This window comes from Lagopus leucura, unplaced genomic scaffold (genome assembly GCF_019238085.1).
Source record: "Lagopus leucura isolate 7727_CA_CO unplaced genomic scaffold, USGS_WTPT01 Super-Scaffold_650, whole genome shotgun sequence".
Classification (NCBI taxonomy): Eukaryota; Metazoa; Chordata; class Aves; order Galliformes; family Phasianidae; genus Lagopus; species Lagopus leucura.
In genome coordinates, this window is record NW_024962253.1 from 153,900 (window position 1) to 170,644 (window position 16,745).

The window sequence follows — 16,745 nt, forward strand, 5'->3', positions numbered from 1 at the left end:
CACTTTAGGTGACATGCCATCAAACTCAACTTCCTCCATAATGAAGCTAGAAACAGAAACACAGCAGCAAGCTTTGCTGTTATGTAGCTGAGTTACTTTCAGTCACGATGCCAAGCATGTCACACAAGGAAAAAGTTGCATCCCAGAACACAAAAACTGAGGCCTGTGTCATTATGAAATACAAACTTCCGAGTTATTACAGCTTTTATGCTTGAAATTGGCAGCGTCCCCAAAAAAGGAGGAGAGGGTGTAATTTACTTGACAACAAGAAGGTTTATTCTTTCATCTCATCAACATCATCTACATAGCATTAATGCTCATCAAACTGAAAACTGTCAATCCATTTTGGTATACAATTACTCTTCACGTGTTGTTGGTAAGGTACCCTACTGCCTGCCCGAGGCTTCCATTTAGCACCAGCAGGAGGCAATACCTGAATACAAAGGAAACTTAAAGGCAAGACAGGCAAACAAAAGGAAGTACGTTATTCTCTATGTTTTTCTGTCTCAGTGCTCTATCAGAAGCCAAGAACTCTGGGAAAAGACATCAAAGACAGAGGTACTCTACCACAGAGTAAGAGGGAATTACCTGACACACACTGTGCTGGGTTCTACAGTACTAAGGAAAAGCCTACAAACTACATGAGAGTAATTTGCAAAGTTGCAGTAGCGATTCTAACCTACATGATTTGGCAAGTCCAATCACAGTTATACTTCAACAGACAACTCCAGATGCTGCTAAAAGAGTTTATTAAAGACTGTACTAAGAGTTCTCGTAACAATGGCACGTACAACAATTCAGAGTTGTGACAAAGAGCGTGAAGTTTAGGAGAGCACTACTGTAGTACACCACAGATACGAACAAAGCCAGGTGCGGTCCCAACTCTGCAAGCAAGCCCAGTAGTCATATCATACAGCTGTACAAGTGTCAGACAATATAGAAAAGAAAATACAAAAAAAAAAGTCATTCAATAGCCAGTCCTTGAGTTTATTGACAGTATTACAGTACTTTATGGACAAGGACTGGCTTGTTCCAGCTGCACCTTCCACAGTACAAGGGCAGCTGGAAATAGCAAATATCCCCTTAGTGAAGAAAAAATCAAAAAAACCATACCTCGTTACAATCGTTACTCCAGAGCCTCCTGTTCACAAAATTTCAGATTCTGATATCCCCGCAATCATTTTGCTCAGGACACTGTTTTATTTTGCAAGAAAACAAAACTAGTATGGTTTTTCAAGATAGTGCAAAAATATCTTCAATGGTATCATTAAATCACAGATTAATGATGATCAGCATGGATCAACCATGGCACGGCCAGCAGCAGCTTCAAGATCAGAACCAAACGGACCTGCTGCCCCTCCACTTGCACTCTGCATGCAGAGGGGAGACGTGCAGTTCTCTTCCAAGCCATTATTCTGGGTTTATAAGGAGGAATGGCCTCCAGGGTTAACAAAATGCTACAGAAAACTTGCAAGTATTTAATTATAAAAAAGAAATAAAACAAAACAAAACAAAACAAAACAAAACAACACAACCAAACAATACCAGGGCAACCCCCTAAAAAAAGAATATTGAAATGGAAAAAGTAAGTAGTAGCCGTATTATTTGTCATGGCTGTAATGTTCCCTTCCTTACAGGGCTGGTCATGGTAGTCAAAGCGCGACTCGTGGAGCTCAGCGGCTTACAGCACCCACATGGTGATGCAGGATTCCCAGCAGCACGCAGGGATTTCATCTTCTCTGCAACACGGCATCTAGTTACATGGCAGGGCAGCTGCAGCCTGCTCCCTGGGTGTTGCCTTTGCAGTTTTTGGCTATGAGATCTTAGGCCCTCTGTGCTTGTTCCATTGGTCATGTTCATGCTCACAGCAGCACATCCTTAGCTGCAGGTTCATTTGGGGTACATCTCCATAGCAATTTGCAACTTTTTTTAAGCAGACGTCGAGGTGTCTGCATGACACATTGAAATACTAGTGCACTCTGTGCAGGAACACCCTTTGGCAGCTCCACAGTACGTGAATTCAGTGAGATAACTGTGTTTTGCCAAACCCCCAAATCACTCTTCGCCCAATTTCCATACAGTTAGTTTGTTTCGTAGTGTGATTATGTAGAATCTTTTTAGCATCTGCCAGTTTCAGAGGATAAAATCACAGTGCTGCATATCAACAAAACCCAGCATACCCAGCCTTCAATACAAAATAATTTATATACACAAAGCACAATTTGCATCTTAAATAGGAAGAGATTGTCTTGTTCTCTACATTGTCTTACCAGCTACTAAAAAATAAATAATTCACATCAGATTGATGGATTTGTTTCCTCTACAGCACACGTGCGCTATCGGAGCTGACAAAGATAACATGAAAAAACCTTTTGTAACTAATAAAAGAGAATTGTTGAACACCTGCACATATTGGCACAAGGCAGAAGAGAAAAGGAAAGATCACACAGCTCAGCTCAGGTGCCTTCCTCAGTAGAACGGGACTCAGATTTTAACTTCACAAATTCTTTTGCAACCTCATCATTGGTTCTTTGGGAAAGAATCCTCAGGACTGTAAGTCCGGTCTCATCCATGTGAATCCTGCGTCCAAGAGGACACCAGCAAGCACAGCTTCCTTTGTCTGCTATGTCTCTGAGCTGCATCACTGCTATGCCCAGCACCCGATCCTCCCGAGCAAAGCAGTAGTCCTTCACACACACTTGGAGCTCGTAGGCGTCAGGGCCGTCCTCGTTCCCCAGAATGCTGAAAAACAGACGAGGTTACTTATCAGAACATATCAATTCCTCTTAAAAAAGACATTTTAAAATCATGTCAGAGGCTGGGTGAAGTGCCAGATGTGCCATAAAAAACTCCTTTCTACAGAACCATAGAATCACTGGAGTTGGGAGGGACCCTTAAAGCTCATCTGGCCCAACTCCCCTGCAGGGAACAGAGAAACCACAGCTGCATCAGATGTCCCTCCAGCCTGACCTTGGGTGCCTCCAGGAATGGGGATCCACCAGCTCTCTGGGCAAACTGTTCCACTGCCACCATTCACTACCGTTTATTGTAAAAAACTTCTTTTCTCTGTTTAGAGAGGCAGGAGTACAGCATATGGTGTATGCACATTATTGCTGTTTCATGGTTGATAAAGACAACGTGGCTATTTGAAAAGAAAAAAAAGAAATGACTCTTTTCAAGTTGCCTTTGCATGTGTGTGTGTGTTAAATTGCAAAATGAAAAGAATGAAGAACATAAAAGACATGCTAATAGATTTTCAACTAAGACAACTGTAAACATTTCTGCTCCTGCTAAGGGTTGTTTCATTCCAGTAATTAATATTTTAATTAGATGAAGTCTTTGTTAATGATGCAGAACCTTCCATTAAAGCATCAGCTAATAAACATGCATTCCAAACCTTTCTGATGTTTCTAAAGCTAAAAGAAAAAGAAAAAAGGTACAAAAATTTCTTCACTTAGAGCAAGTCTGCCCTTCTCCATATCAAATGAAATCATACAGCCTGCCCGTTTCCCTGGGAAGTTTACAGTCTTTTGCTGGCCATCCTTCTCTGATTCACAGAATCCCAGAATGGTTTAGGATGGAAGGGACCTCTGGAGGTCAGATGGTCCAGCCCCTGCTCACGCAGAGCCACCCAGACTTATTCTTACTGCACAGCTGGGTCAGGACCAGTCTGTAGCTCCTCTGGTTGAGCCTTCTAGGAAGGGAGATGGCTTTGTAATAATGAAAACCAAGTAAGAAGAGATCAATACCCCATGTTGAGAAAGGCTGCAACTGCTAACAGATCCAAGGACTACAACCTTGGAAACAAGGATATACAAGTTCACAGAGCACGCCCCACAAGTCGAGATAAAGACACCCATTAGGAACTAAAACCACATCCATAATGAACTTTTAGCCTCAACTCCTAACAACAAAACACATTCATTAAAATGATGGAGCGCAGTAAAATACATGAAGAGGACACATCACACATTTCCAAAGGTAGCCAAAGGACACTGCTGGTGAAGAGTGATTCCCAGCACCCCACCCACAGCAAAATCTCCCATCATCTAGCTTTTCCTGCCAAAACACCTGACACCGGGCCAAGCTGCTGGTTCAAGTACTGCTCTGGGCCCTGAGCAGGCTGTTTGTGGATGCTAGGAAAAAAAACAACACAATCTGTCCGCTGCATCTAACCATGCCAGGCCAGATCCTCAGGCTATTTTTCACACTTACAAGTGAAAGGTTTCATTGTATTTGGGGGCCCAGTTGTTGCTCTTTGACTTGGTTGTGAACTTCCTCTTCTTGTCACTCTGATGAGGCCCAATCATGGTAACTTCAACGAATGGACGGAACATGCCAGACGTCTGCCACTTCAGGTCGTTGGCTGCCACAACTGGAAAAGAGTCACAATCTGCTTTACAACGAACGCTCGTTTGTTCCCATTGCTAGCTTTCTACTTGGATCTCATTTCCATTCCCTGTCCAACCTACAACACATGAGCTACGTCTTCTTTCTTTTTTTTTTTTTTTTTGTCCTGTTTGAATTCTGCCTAGGGAATCTGAAACTTTTCTCTTGCCATATGCACATTCGAGAAACTAGTCAAAAAGCAGGCACACATGCAGCTCTGTCTGGTCAGTGTTTAATTCTGTATCAGCTGTGGAATGAGAAAAAACAGGGTATGTAGGGGGGCGATGTTGAAGTCTGTTGAAAATGACACTGCAGGTAAGACAAACAAAGCATATGAGCTGTGGGTGGTTTCAGAACTCACCACTGTTAGCTCTTTAATTCCCATTCTCTCACAAGAAGCATAGAAAATATCTGTGAACTGCACTGTGGTATAGATTTATACAGGAGAAGCGAGGGCTGGAGATCTGTTTATATATATCTTTAGAGGAAATTAAAGTAGTTAAATATGCTGCACTCAAGCAAAGGAGATGAAGGAAGAGGAAGCCTGAGATGAATCACTGCTTCGGTTATTTTCAGAGCAGCTCTTCTGGGATCAATTTGGCCGCCAGGATGGAGGAGAGCAAAGGCCCTGACCTCTTCCTGGTTCTGCAGTTTCTCAATTTACACTGGGTAGTTTCACACCATCACTCTGTCATGCTGCTCTGTTCTCTGCAGTACATGCTAAACTGTGGGGCCTGCGAGAGCCACCATCTGATTTGTTTATTTCATGTAATGTCACCAATAAACAACAGGACTCTACACTGTCACGTCACTTGCTAGACTGGGCAAGATCAATTGATGTGTCCCTGCATGTTCAAGACGTGAAAAACATCCACATCACATGAGTTCGCACAGAAATATGGTTTTCCAATTGGAAGTTTGCCTCGATACAGACAAAGCCCGAGCAGTAAAGCGTATCTGTCCCTACCTTTCACTGTGACCTTGTGTTCTCCAGTTCCTGGGTGGGTATACAGGTCGATCTGTATGGACACTTCACCCACAGGGTCATCCACACCAGAGGCTGTTGGAAGAAAATTGGTGCGCACGCGCCGTGCACACACAGATTTTGTTTATTGGTACCCATCTTTACCCCAGCAGACAGTAGTGTTCTCACACCCTCCATAGGCAGTTTTTTCAGTCAGCATTGATAATAAAATGTCAATGCAAACTAATGGGCTTGCATGCCCAATAAGCATAAACACTAACTTTCTTTGCACTCCACCATGAGAATCACACTCTATAAAGAATTCTAAAATATATTAAGCGACAATGAGCCCTCTCAGAGAACAAGAATATTTTTCAGAAGTTCCTGACAAGCTGTTGTATACACATGCAAGGCATGCCAGTGGTCGGCAGCAGCATTCCCATCAGAATTAAGGACAAGGATTAAAAAAACAAACAAGTAAAAAAGAAACCAAAAAAGCACAAGAGAACATAGAAGGCAAGTTTAGGGGAAAAAAAAGACAAAGATGTTAGCAATTAGCACTGAGCCATAATGCAGTCTCACCCTCCAAGGTTTCCATGCAGTATAGCAGATAAATGCTGTTACCCTGACTGCCCCCACCTGCTTCCCTTCAGTGGGTAATGAGAATCCCTTAAGTGCTGTACACCAAAGAGGATGAGAAAGAAGCATTCAACTTGCACGCTCATTTCCCTACATCTATCAGGCAGGCAGAAAACAAGACGTATTTTCATGGAGAAAAACATAACATGGTCCAACTGCAGGGGAACATCAGATGAACCTTGCAATTCTTGCATTACGATGTTTTCAACATATTCACTTTTAATTATAATAATCAAGCAATACAGGGAAACAACATTTATCTGGTAGGGAAGCTGAGATGTCATGTAAATTACAGAAAAAGACTGCTTTGCAGAAGGAAAATTAAGTTCTTTGATCAGATAGGGAGATTGATCTTCCTGTCTCTTTGATTAGCGTCTGATGAGTTTGACAATTAGCAATGCAGTTGTAAGAGGGATACCTATGGGCTAACTGGATACCTAAGCAGAGCACTGTTAGTTTGTTAATTTTGAGACTAAGATGCATTACAAAGTGGAGGAAAAAAAAACAAATGGCGTGTCTGATTGAAACTCAAGACAAGGATCTTGAAGGATGTCATTAAACAAACATTTTGATTAGATGGATCTAAGATGTCAGCTTCTACAAAAACAGACTGCAGGCAGCAAAAGCGCTCCTTTCAAAAACAGGAGGTTGAGAGCTCATCCGTGCAGCTCTCTGAAGAGAATTACTTGGCACAGCACCGCCGGCAGTGAAAGTCACGTTCATATTCAAGCGAAAGTATCCGCACGCACAAACATAACACAACCTCAAATTATTCTCTTAGGGCTAGATTCTCACTCCTGACCTGAGTTCAACAGACAGCCTTTAGGCTGTAACAGCTGTACTTTATCTTGAGCACACGCTTTATCCCCGCCCAGGAGGGGATGTGTTTCTGTATGTAAGCAGAAGCGTAGGGCTTTAAAAATGCTGGGCCCAATCACTCATCAGACTCGCCTGACTGTGCCTATCACAGTCAGTGTTTTCTATGGGAATAGACAAGATTACCAAAATTACATAACAACTTCATCAGGACGAATAATCTGATTAACATCAGCTGCCAAACACACAGGTCTTCATTCTACTAATCTTTAGAATCATTAGTGGGTTACGAATGAGATGCTGATGCTTCTTAGGAATCACAACAGAATCACCCCTTTATCCTTGAGGGAAACAAAATTTAGATTGATTTGTGCTTTTTTTCTGCCTTCACTTCCATCTTTTCATAATAAAAACCCACTTATATTAACTGATAAGAGACCACATACTACTTAAGAAATATCCATAGCAGGCAGTGTAAAAGTTCTGCTCACATACAGCTGTGTAGATACATGTGCTTGCACATTTGGTGGCAAGCAGATTTAAATCTGAACTCACTGATGCTGTGATACTGGAAGGTGAAACTGCAGAACTGAGCTCATGAAATGTGACTTTGGACAGCAGAAAATAACTGGAAGATGAAAAACAAAAAGACTTAATTTAGGGGTCTCCTGAGGATGCAGTCTTTATCTACCCCCTTCAAGCCACATGTTTCAAGCTTGGCCACAGTTCTGAGTGAATATCAAACATAACTATGTATTACCATCCCTGCAGACCACAAGCATGCAAGTCCAAGAATTGAAATAGCAACACACAGCCATGATAAAGAGTAGAGAAACACATGTGCATCATCTTTCAAAATGCAGTCCATTCTAAAGACAGATTTCACATCCCATAAACAAGTCTCAGGCTTTGGAACAGGTTCTCAGGCAAGGTACAAACTTCTACACTGCGCAACCCATGGCTCTGTGGGATGCAAGCGTTCTGTGACAGTTCATTTCTACAGAGAACTACTAGGAATGGGTCTCTGGAAAAGGTTCTGAGCAAGACGGTTTCAAAAGCAAGGCAGTTGGCTAATGTTGTTATGGTAACAACATTAGTCTGGAACATACCCTTATCAGGAAGAACGTCCTCGTTAGCCGTAAACCTAATACCTTTCCCATCATGCACTGAGACATGAATTCAAAAGGCAAGAAGCAAGGAGGATAAAGAGAGAAGAGCGTGAATTACAATCCAGTTAGTAGCTTCACTTAAACAAATGCAAGACAAACATTCTAGCTCTTAACAAACATTCTCTTAGATCTTCTGTACCATCACAGGCTTTGAGGAGCAAGCCTGTCTGCGAGTAAGGGATTGTCTGGGTAAAAAAAAACAGAATTTATACTGGCAAAACTGAACCACAAGCTCTGATCCATCTCTGCAGAACAAAGCATTGTGCCAGAGACTGTGGAACAATAAGAAAAGGAGTGCAAAAGACAACTCACAAACCGCTAGGTGTAACTACTGAGCAGTGAAGTATTTAGTTAGCAGCAAAGCATTTAAGTAGCTCTGCATGCAGCCGTTTCTACTCTTAGGCTTGTGAGATGCTTGGCTTAAGGGAAAACATCAGCCAGAGAGAGACCTATAAGGCAGATATCACCTGTAAATACCAGTGCTGTCCTTCTGTCTCTCCGATGCATATGTGATCTCCAGACTATTCTACTTACTGTGATTGCCCAGAAGCACGCACAAGTAATATCCTCCTCTAACCTCAGTCCCTGGAGAAAGTCATACCTTTCTAAGCATCATCACTGATACCACATATACCAATTGTATAGCTCCAGTCTTCTGTTCTCTAAACAGAGCCCCACACTCCCAAGCCTGTTGATATGGACGATGCTGATTTGGACCAGCTCAGAGGTTCACCACACCCAATAGCTGCCTCCCAAAGTGATTCAGACAAGCCACAAACAAATGTCACCAGTCAGCTATGTGAAAGAACGTGTGACCTCGTTGCACATGCCTCTTGTACACTGAAACCAGAGCTAAATTCTTTGTAAGCTTTCACACACTCATTGGTGAAACTCTATAATCCTACTGCTCTTAGATTATTTCCAATTCCCTTTGTGTATCTGCTGTACACTTGCCCTTACTGGAATTTTATAGTCAAATCATTCACTGAATTAAATTTCTTCATCATATATCTTTAAAATTTCCACTTTCCAGCTTCAACATCTTCTTTTTCTGACTTTAAACACTTCTGACTCTAGCATGAAGTGCAGAACAGCAGTGCTGTACACAACCTTAGCCTGTGACTCATTACAACATCGTAACACAATCTAATTAAAACACTAATATCAGTTCATGGTTCAGATATATAAAGAAGTGTTTGCCATAGAGGAGCAATGATTGAAAATGTACCGAGCACAGTACATAAGTTCCTAGTTAAAAAGTGTTTTGTGTAACTCTAGTGGGAGCAGGCAGTTCCCTGAGTCCCGCGGTGATGCAGCACAGTGTTTGACCTGCCTGGCCACTGGATGTCATCCTTGCTCTGCTAGGATGCATGTACAGGACCATTCTCTCCAATGTAGGTACTGACTACCTATACATGAGTTAACTTCTGATGTTTAATGAAGAGTACTTCAACTTACACAATCATATGTTTGTGCTGCTAAAGGGAAGGATGATTTAGAATCATAGAATACCCTGAGTTGGAAGGGACCCTTAAGGATCACTGAGTCCAACTGCTGGCTGTACACAGGACCATCTAAAACTGATAGTCAACTATTTTTCACTTTAAAATAAACTTTTTTTTTTTTTTCTTGCTTAAAAAAATGCACAGAGGAAGGCCAGCACCAGGCAATTTCATTTTCACACCAGAGAAGTGTGTGTCAGGTAGGGAGTCATTCTGCCTTGACTTAGTGTGAAGATTTGCTGGCAGTGTTGGTATGGTCTGTGGGGTCACCAGCTTTGTTACGCTTGAAAGAGTTAAAGTACACACTATAGGCCAGGCAAAAATATGGCAAAATACATCTCTTGTGGAGCTTTCTGATTATTGCTGCTGAGATATAATAGCCCAATGCCACAGCTTCTACCTAAGAAGCCTGAAAACTTAGAACATCAGTTTCAGTTTTGACCTAACCTGTAATAGCATCTGTTCTCTATTTCTGAGTATAAGAAGAAGATTCATAGTCAACCAGTGAAGGTGCATGATGATGGATTAAATTATTCTACTCAACAATCTGAAGACGCTTCTTTGAAAGCAATGAAAGATGGAGGCAATTAGCTATGTACCACTTCTGAATCAGTGAAGTAGCAGCACTGCTCTGCATTCACAGACAGCAACCAGAGAACTCCAGTGATCCATTCCAGCAGCCTACTACCACTTGTGGAGACTTATCATCTAGCTAACACATACCCTGTAGTGGCTGCAGATAAGACAGTGCTGTTGTTACTCCCAAAGGGACTCTTCTCTTCGCACAGCAGCATGGTGCTCCATGATTCACCACATTCTGTCAGTCAGCACCGGTCAGAATGGCACTGGGCTGCTGGCATCTGGCCTGTGACACAGGCACCCAGTAGCTTCTGTGGTGATGCCTTGCTGGAATGGTCTCTCACACCACTCTAAGTCTCAGTACAATATCTTCGCATTTCACTTCCCCAAATTACCCACCCACATGAATCCAAGAAACGTGACTGCTATATGAGAACTGCAGAAAATAGACCACAAACCCCCTCAGGACGTATGTTTCACATATCCTCTATTCTCTCAAAATGTAAATGTTGTGCAGGAAATAACTCATTTTCCCTCCCTCCACATTTCAAAAGCTCTGCACTGTCACATTTCCAGAAAAGTTACTGCCAACAGCACTCCACAAACTGGCAATACAAGACTGAGCAATTAAGAACAGGGCAGATCGCTCCATTCAACTTTGCCAACAGCATAAATGTCTCACCCTGAGCTGTCTGTGTCTGGACAAAAGTTTTGATGAGAGTGTCTGTGGTCTGAGTGTAGAGAGAAAGAGCATATCGAAGTGACTGCAGGTCGGGACTCTTCTCCAAGAAGGTTTTCTTCAGCCCATTCCCGCCAGCATGGAAATATTGCTAGAAGTAAAAATAAATAAACAAGGGAAAAGTACTGAGGAAGAATTGTAAAAAGCAACAAGTATTTATGCACTATGGATTGGAAAGAGCTGAAAAATTCACAAAACACTTCTGTACTGGGAGCCCAGCTCCTGCTAGACCAGCTGATAGCAACTGCTCATGGCTTTCCTATTCCAAAACACTTAAATGTAAATACATCCTCTCTCCCAGCACACATCCATCGCATGACTCTATCTGGGCTTACCCAAATGTGGCAGTAGCACTCATGGCTTAATGGTTGGAACAGCAGGAACAGACTCCTGCCATCTCCTAACTGGAACAGGCTCTCCCCTCCCAAATGGGACTGCAAATGAAGCAAGGGAATGACAAGGACAGAAATGGAAATCACTTACTTTGATAGTATCCAGTGCTAGATCCAAAACAGCACACTGCTTGGGAGTGAGGCTCCTGGTTTCTTCTCTCACCATATGATCCTGCAAACAATCATTATATTTGCTATTAGTATGTCATCAGATGCTACAGGAAGAGATCCCAATCTCATCTCTCTCTCTGGATTCATGCTGTGGCTACATGGCCACAGCATTAGCTCAGCCATTTATGGAATACAGAATCTTTTATCACAGAAGATATGTCTCAGAATCTTTTATTACAGCTTTAGTTGAAAATAAGCATAATTCCTCTCTTGTAGGCAGAGAAGAGAGAAAATAAGGAAAGGACCTGGATAAATGTTAAGTAACAATTTAACAATCAGTTGGTCTCTAAAGTAAAAAACAAACAGGAATCTTCTCGTTGCCAGTCATTTCAGAGCATCCACAACAAAGACCTTAAGACACTACCCAAAGCAAGTAATTCTGGGAACCAGATCCAGGGAAAAGTTAGATGTTGACAGGTGCTCATATCACTCTTGTACAGGAATAAAAACAAACAAGCAGTGTGTTCTAGAAAGCACCTCTACTAACAGATGAGGTTGTTCTCATTAACGAAATCCACCATCACTAACAGCAAAGACAAATCCATTTGGGAAGGGATGTCCTCTGCTGCAGTGGGAGCATATTCCTCTTAGGCTCTTACCTGACTGTCATATTTTGGCATTTCACTAGGCTCATTTTCTCTGGTGTTCAGTCGAAGTGTCAAGGAAACCCTGCACATTTTAGGAAGTGAAAGCTTTGCACAAACCCAAACTCTAACTGTCTGACCTTCTAGAGGATCAGGTCAGCTGGCTGCAGCTTTGGTGCTGAAGCTTTTGTAAAAACATGCAGGCAAATCACACAAATATGCAGGTTCATCCTTGCATATTTGACACATCCTCTGAACAGTCTGTGAGCCCAGCATGCCCAGAGTGCAGCATCACGCATGCATTTCACACTGACAAGCTTGCTGGCCATCCTGCAGCCTAGCAGTTCCTCATGTCACATGGTGGTGCTCCCATTTCACCATCTCCTGCAGCCTGATGGAGTCTGAGCACAGCACAGTGCTGCATTAGACTTTACAGAAGATGCTGCTCAAGATGGGCTACTGCTGAGGGCTGGCCTTGGTCTGACCAGTGCAGCTGGAAACAGACAAGCTTGTACTGTGCTTTCTTGATAGTAGAGATGCCTCAACAGGCCTCCTTCCATTCTCAAGCTGCTTCTGATCAGGAGAGCTAGTGCAGCAGCACCATGTTCCACAAGCTGCAATGAATCTTCTGTTAAAACAAACTGTCTGCTGGGGAGCCATCACTCACATCTCTCTTCTCAAGTAACTCAGTTGAAGATGATGTTGCTTCACACTTCAGTACACAAAGGGTAAAACATTTATCTCCTGACTGTTTGATTAAGTGCACTATCAGGCAGAGCCCAAGGCCACTTCTCCAGAGTCCTATTTTATTGAGGTGCCCAAAGTGTGATTTTCAATTCTGTTGAATTGACCTTCTGGGTTTGCCCACCAGATAACCCAAGTCTGAAACAGAAACCAGGTGGCTGGCATTTTTCTCCTCAACATCTAACTAGCTTCTTTACCACTCAGAGAGGTCACCCGGACTGTGCCTGTGCTGCCACTGCGCAGCAACACATCAGTGCTTTCTAAGAGTTTCCCAGTGTCATTTACTTCAACACATCATGTAAAAACATCCAAGTGATGGGGCTGGTAATGCTCACAGCTACACACAGAGGAGCCCATGTCATTTCCCTGTGTGCCTGCCTTCTGCTCGTCCTACACTGCTCCTATCAAGTATTCTGCAGAGCTGCCCTGCACTTTCCAGTTTGAGAGTGAGGAGCAGACCACAAATATTTACATCAAATCACTGTGTAACTACCAGTGGAAGTCATCAAAATCTTGTCCTCGTCTCTCATATTCACTGGTGAACTGTGCACAACTATTCTTAAAAAAGCCTCCGCAGTCAGAGCTTGGCTTTGCAAAGTGGAAGAGGCTGCCCCGCTTCCTGCTCTAGCTTCTGGCTGTGCGGGACAGGCAGCAGGAGCAGTTCTGCTTGCACCAAAGCAGAGTGGAAAGACCTGGATAACAAATGGGAGGCAGGTATCTGGCTCCAAGGTGCCAGTTTTACGGTTGGTTTTCCAAGCGTTTGAAAATACACTGGGAAATTGTTTTTTCATCCGGACAGGAGTCTGCGCTGATCAGGTCTGCCAGTCTCAGCTTTCAGCTGACTAATATGAATCACTGGGGATCTCTTCCTACTGTTCTATTTAAGACAACTAAGGGCTTAAAATCCGTGTTATAATTTTCTCAGGCTTTTAGTGAAATGGCAAAACAGACAAGAGAAGGACTTTGAGTAGCTATTTATTCATGCCTTCTCTGCTAGCTTGTACATGCCTGCAAAAACAGAAAATCCATGATGGTTATGCAGACCCAAACAATTTACATCTTCTTAACTCCTTCACTCCTCGGGAAATTTTTGGACACAATGTCAGCTCACACCATCTGTCTGAACAAAAGGTCCTCAGAATTCGAGTGGTATGGCGCTTTCATGTCTGCATACAGCCTTGATGCCACAAATAAAATCTCACACACCTGTGCTCTAATTCTACATATGGATATGTAAATAAAGGCTCAAAAACCAACCAGGGCTTGCCTGATTTCCATGAGTATATGCATTTCTAAAAATGGAGTTCAGAGTTAGCGAAGATAAGCTTTATAGTAACTCTAGCCAAAGACAGGCTGCTGTTGAGAGCTGGCCTCGGTCTGACCAGTGCAAATGGAAACAGAAAAACTTCCAGCTCATTCCTGGCAAAAGGCACTCTGTGTATCTTAAAAATTCCAGTAAAGAGGAGACTGGGAGGAAGTGAAAGATAACAGTGAATGGCAGTGACTATGTCTGAGAACACAGAGGCACAAGAACTCATAGCTGTCTGCAAACACTTGTCCTGGTGACCTGGGGGGAGTAACAGGGAGAATCCAGCTTGTCCTTTGAAACCAGAAGTCCATTAAGACAGCAGGGAGGGCTTCTTCTCTGCATGTTGGGCACTCACCCTGCTGTTTTTGAAAGGAGAAAGGGATACTCACGGGAAGAGGGGGTTGCATTTGGAGGCTGCATTCCAGTTCCCACTCTCCCAGCCTGGGTACAAAGCTCCTCTCTGTTCATTTCTCCCATGGGAGTTTTTGCTTTCTTTGAAGCAGAAACAGTGGAGGTGGTACAATCCTCAAGAGTTACCATGTCACCAGGGAGGACAAGCTAGCAGTCCCCAGCAAAAGTGGTAGATGTCAGCTATTCCCTTGAGAGCCACACCTGAAGAGTTTGTTAACTCTTTTATTACAGTCTCAAAAAAAAAAAAGCCCCTCGTGCATACAATCATAGGATGGCTTGGGTTGGAAGAGACCTTAACGCCCATACATTTCCATCCTCCTACCGTGGGCTGGTTGCTCCCACCTACTCACCTCCTCAGGGCCCCATCCAGCCCATCCTTGAGCACCTCCAGGGATGGGGCACCACAGCTCTCTTGGCAGCAGCACCTGTGCCTCACTGCTGCTCTCCGAGAAAAGAATTCTCTCCAAACTTCTAACCAATCTAACTTCTTACTTTGGAGGTTACAGAGCACTGGAATAGACTGTCCAGGGAGGTTGTGGAATCTCCTTTTTTGGAGATATTCAAAACCTGCCAGGATGCTTACCTGTGCAATTTGTAGGCTCCTGCTGTAGAAGGAGACTACATGATCTCCAGAGGTCCCTTCCTACCCCTACAACTCTGTGATTCTGTGTAATGAGACATGCATGTCCAGATCTTTCCTAGGACTTCTAATAAGCACTACCTTAAATGAACTGCGTACTGTCCTGAATCACAAACACATACAATGTGACTGCTGGGCTAGGGAAATAGATAGTTAAATAAAAGCTAATGTAATAAAGGCATGTAATAAAGGCATGAGACAAAACACAATGGGAAGAGATGAATGCATTTTGGAACTGCACTGATCACTTAGAAGAATGCTCTCGCCATGGGAAGTTCTTCCTGATCACCCTCCAAGACACTGTCATCTTCCTATCTGCATAGTCTGTGAGCAGTGACTTGAGATTTAGACTTTCTCTTGCACCGTATCTGCTTCATAGCACAAGTCAAACCACAGCACACGACAAATAGATTCTTGTAAGGCATCGCTGATTTCATACCACTCCTGTTGTGACCACTGGCAATGGCTTGCAATGAGGTGGCGTGCACTTAGTAATGCTCGTGCCATGCACTGTCACATCATGCGGTGTCAAAACACATCAACACAGCCTTCATGCTAACTGCCATTTGCCTGTAAAGAGAGCCCACACAGATAGAATTTACAGACACAGGCTCTGTTCCATAAGGAACAGTTATTTTTGTATATAATTCATCAATAGCTACCGCAAGTATCTTTCCTACTGATAGCTCATTATCAGGATCATACAAGGGACTCCCTTTTACACAAGAGACATAGAGGAACTGGTTAGATATCAAAATCTCTACTTTTTTCCATTTTGAATAGATAAATCAAATTGACCTCTGCCTGTAAGAGATAAACTACTTTACTATTAAACGCAGAATAAAATTGAGCAGTTAATATAAACACGATGCTAATGTTAGCAGGATGTATTTAAATGAACATTTAAGGCATTTAGAAGAAAGCATTTCTCTGTAAGTGTGTTCAGCCACAAACCACTGGAAGCACAAGCCATGCTACTCACTACTACACTTCCATGCTCAAACACAACGACATTAACACAGACCACACACAATACCTTCAACTTTGACAAGTGTCCCAGCTCTTTAGCAGCACTGAAAATCAACTGTGTGCCCTATGATTGCAAGAAGGTAGGAAAAAAAAGGAGGGAAAAAAACATTATACACAAGATTTGCATACTTTTTCTTTAAGCAAGTCAAACCAGTTCCCAGACAGAACTTTACATAACAACCCCAAGGCCTATCTCAACAATCCTTCTTGTTATTATATTATCTAGTATAAGACCTGGCATTTCTGCAGATGCCAAATCCAGATCTACATCAGAGCACAACATTCTGCTAACTGGCTTACTCTTGCTTCAGCAGCCATACATTTAAATAGGATGCACCCTATTGCACAGGGCTTCACTGGTTTTAGGGAAGGCAGTGTACTGGCTTTACCTCCAGGCACTCCTCTAGAGTTCAAGTCATCTAAATACATGTAGATAAGCACTGCGCAACATCAGTTTAAGCAGTGATATACAATTGATGACAATCTCTCTAGGAAAGTGCAGCCCAATCAGTGATGAAAGGGGTTAAGAATGTATCAGGTCAGAAGCAAAACTAGATCTGAACAGTTTCCAGATGAGGCAAACAGAGTATATGTTACAGCACCTCCTTCATATGTCAAAAACTGGCAATGGCTCTTCTTCCCCACTGTGGCTTACTGATATTGTATGA

The 16,745-nt window shown here is 42.8% G+C and overlaps 1 protein-coding gene across 4 annotated transcripts in view; it reads right to left on the reverse strand.

The window, feature by feature from the left end:
* Positions 1-285: 285 nt before the first annotated feature.
* UNC13B (unc-13 homolog B) overlaps positions 286-16,745 on the reverse strand; it is a 203,271-nt gene continuing 186,811 nt past the window's right edge. The window contains exons 34-40 of one of the 4 annotated variants that reach the window (XM_042862317.1): positions 16,085-16,141; positions 11,281-11,361; positions 10,741-10,888; positions 7,918-7,974; positions 5,357-5,449; positions 4,216-4,375; positions 286-2,742 (exon numbers count right to left, since the gene is read on the reverse strand). In XM_042862317.1, coding sequence (XP_042718251.1) covers positions 2,457-2,742; positions 4,216-4,375; positions 5,357-5,449; positions 7,918-7,974; positions 10,741-10,888; positions 11,281-11,361; positions 16,085-16,141 — 882 coding nt within the window. In that variant the 3' untranslated portion in view covers positions 286-2,456. The other 3 variants (XR_006177289.1, XM_042862318.1, XM_042862319.1) reach the window with 3 other exon arrangements.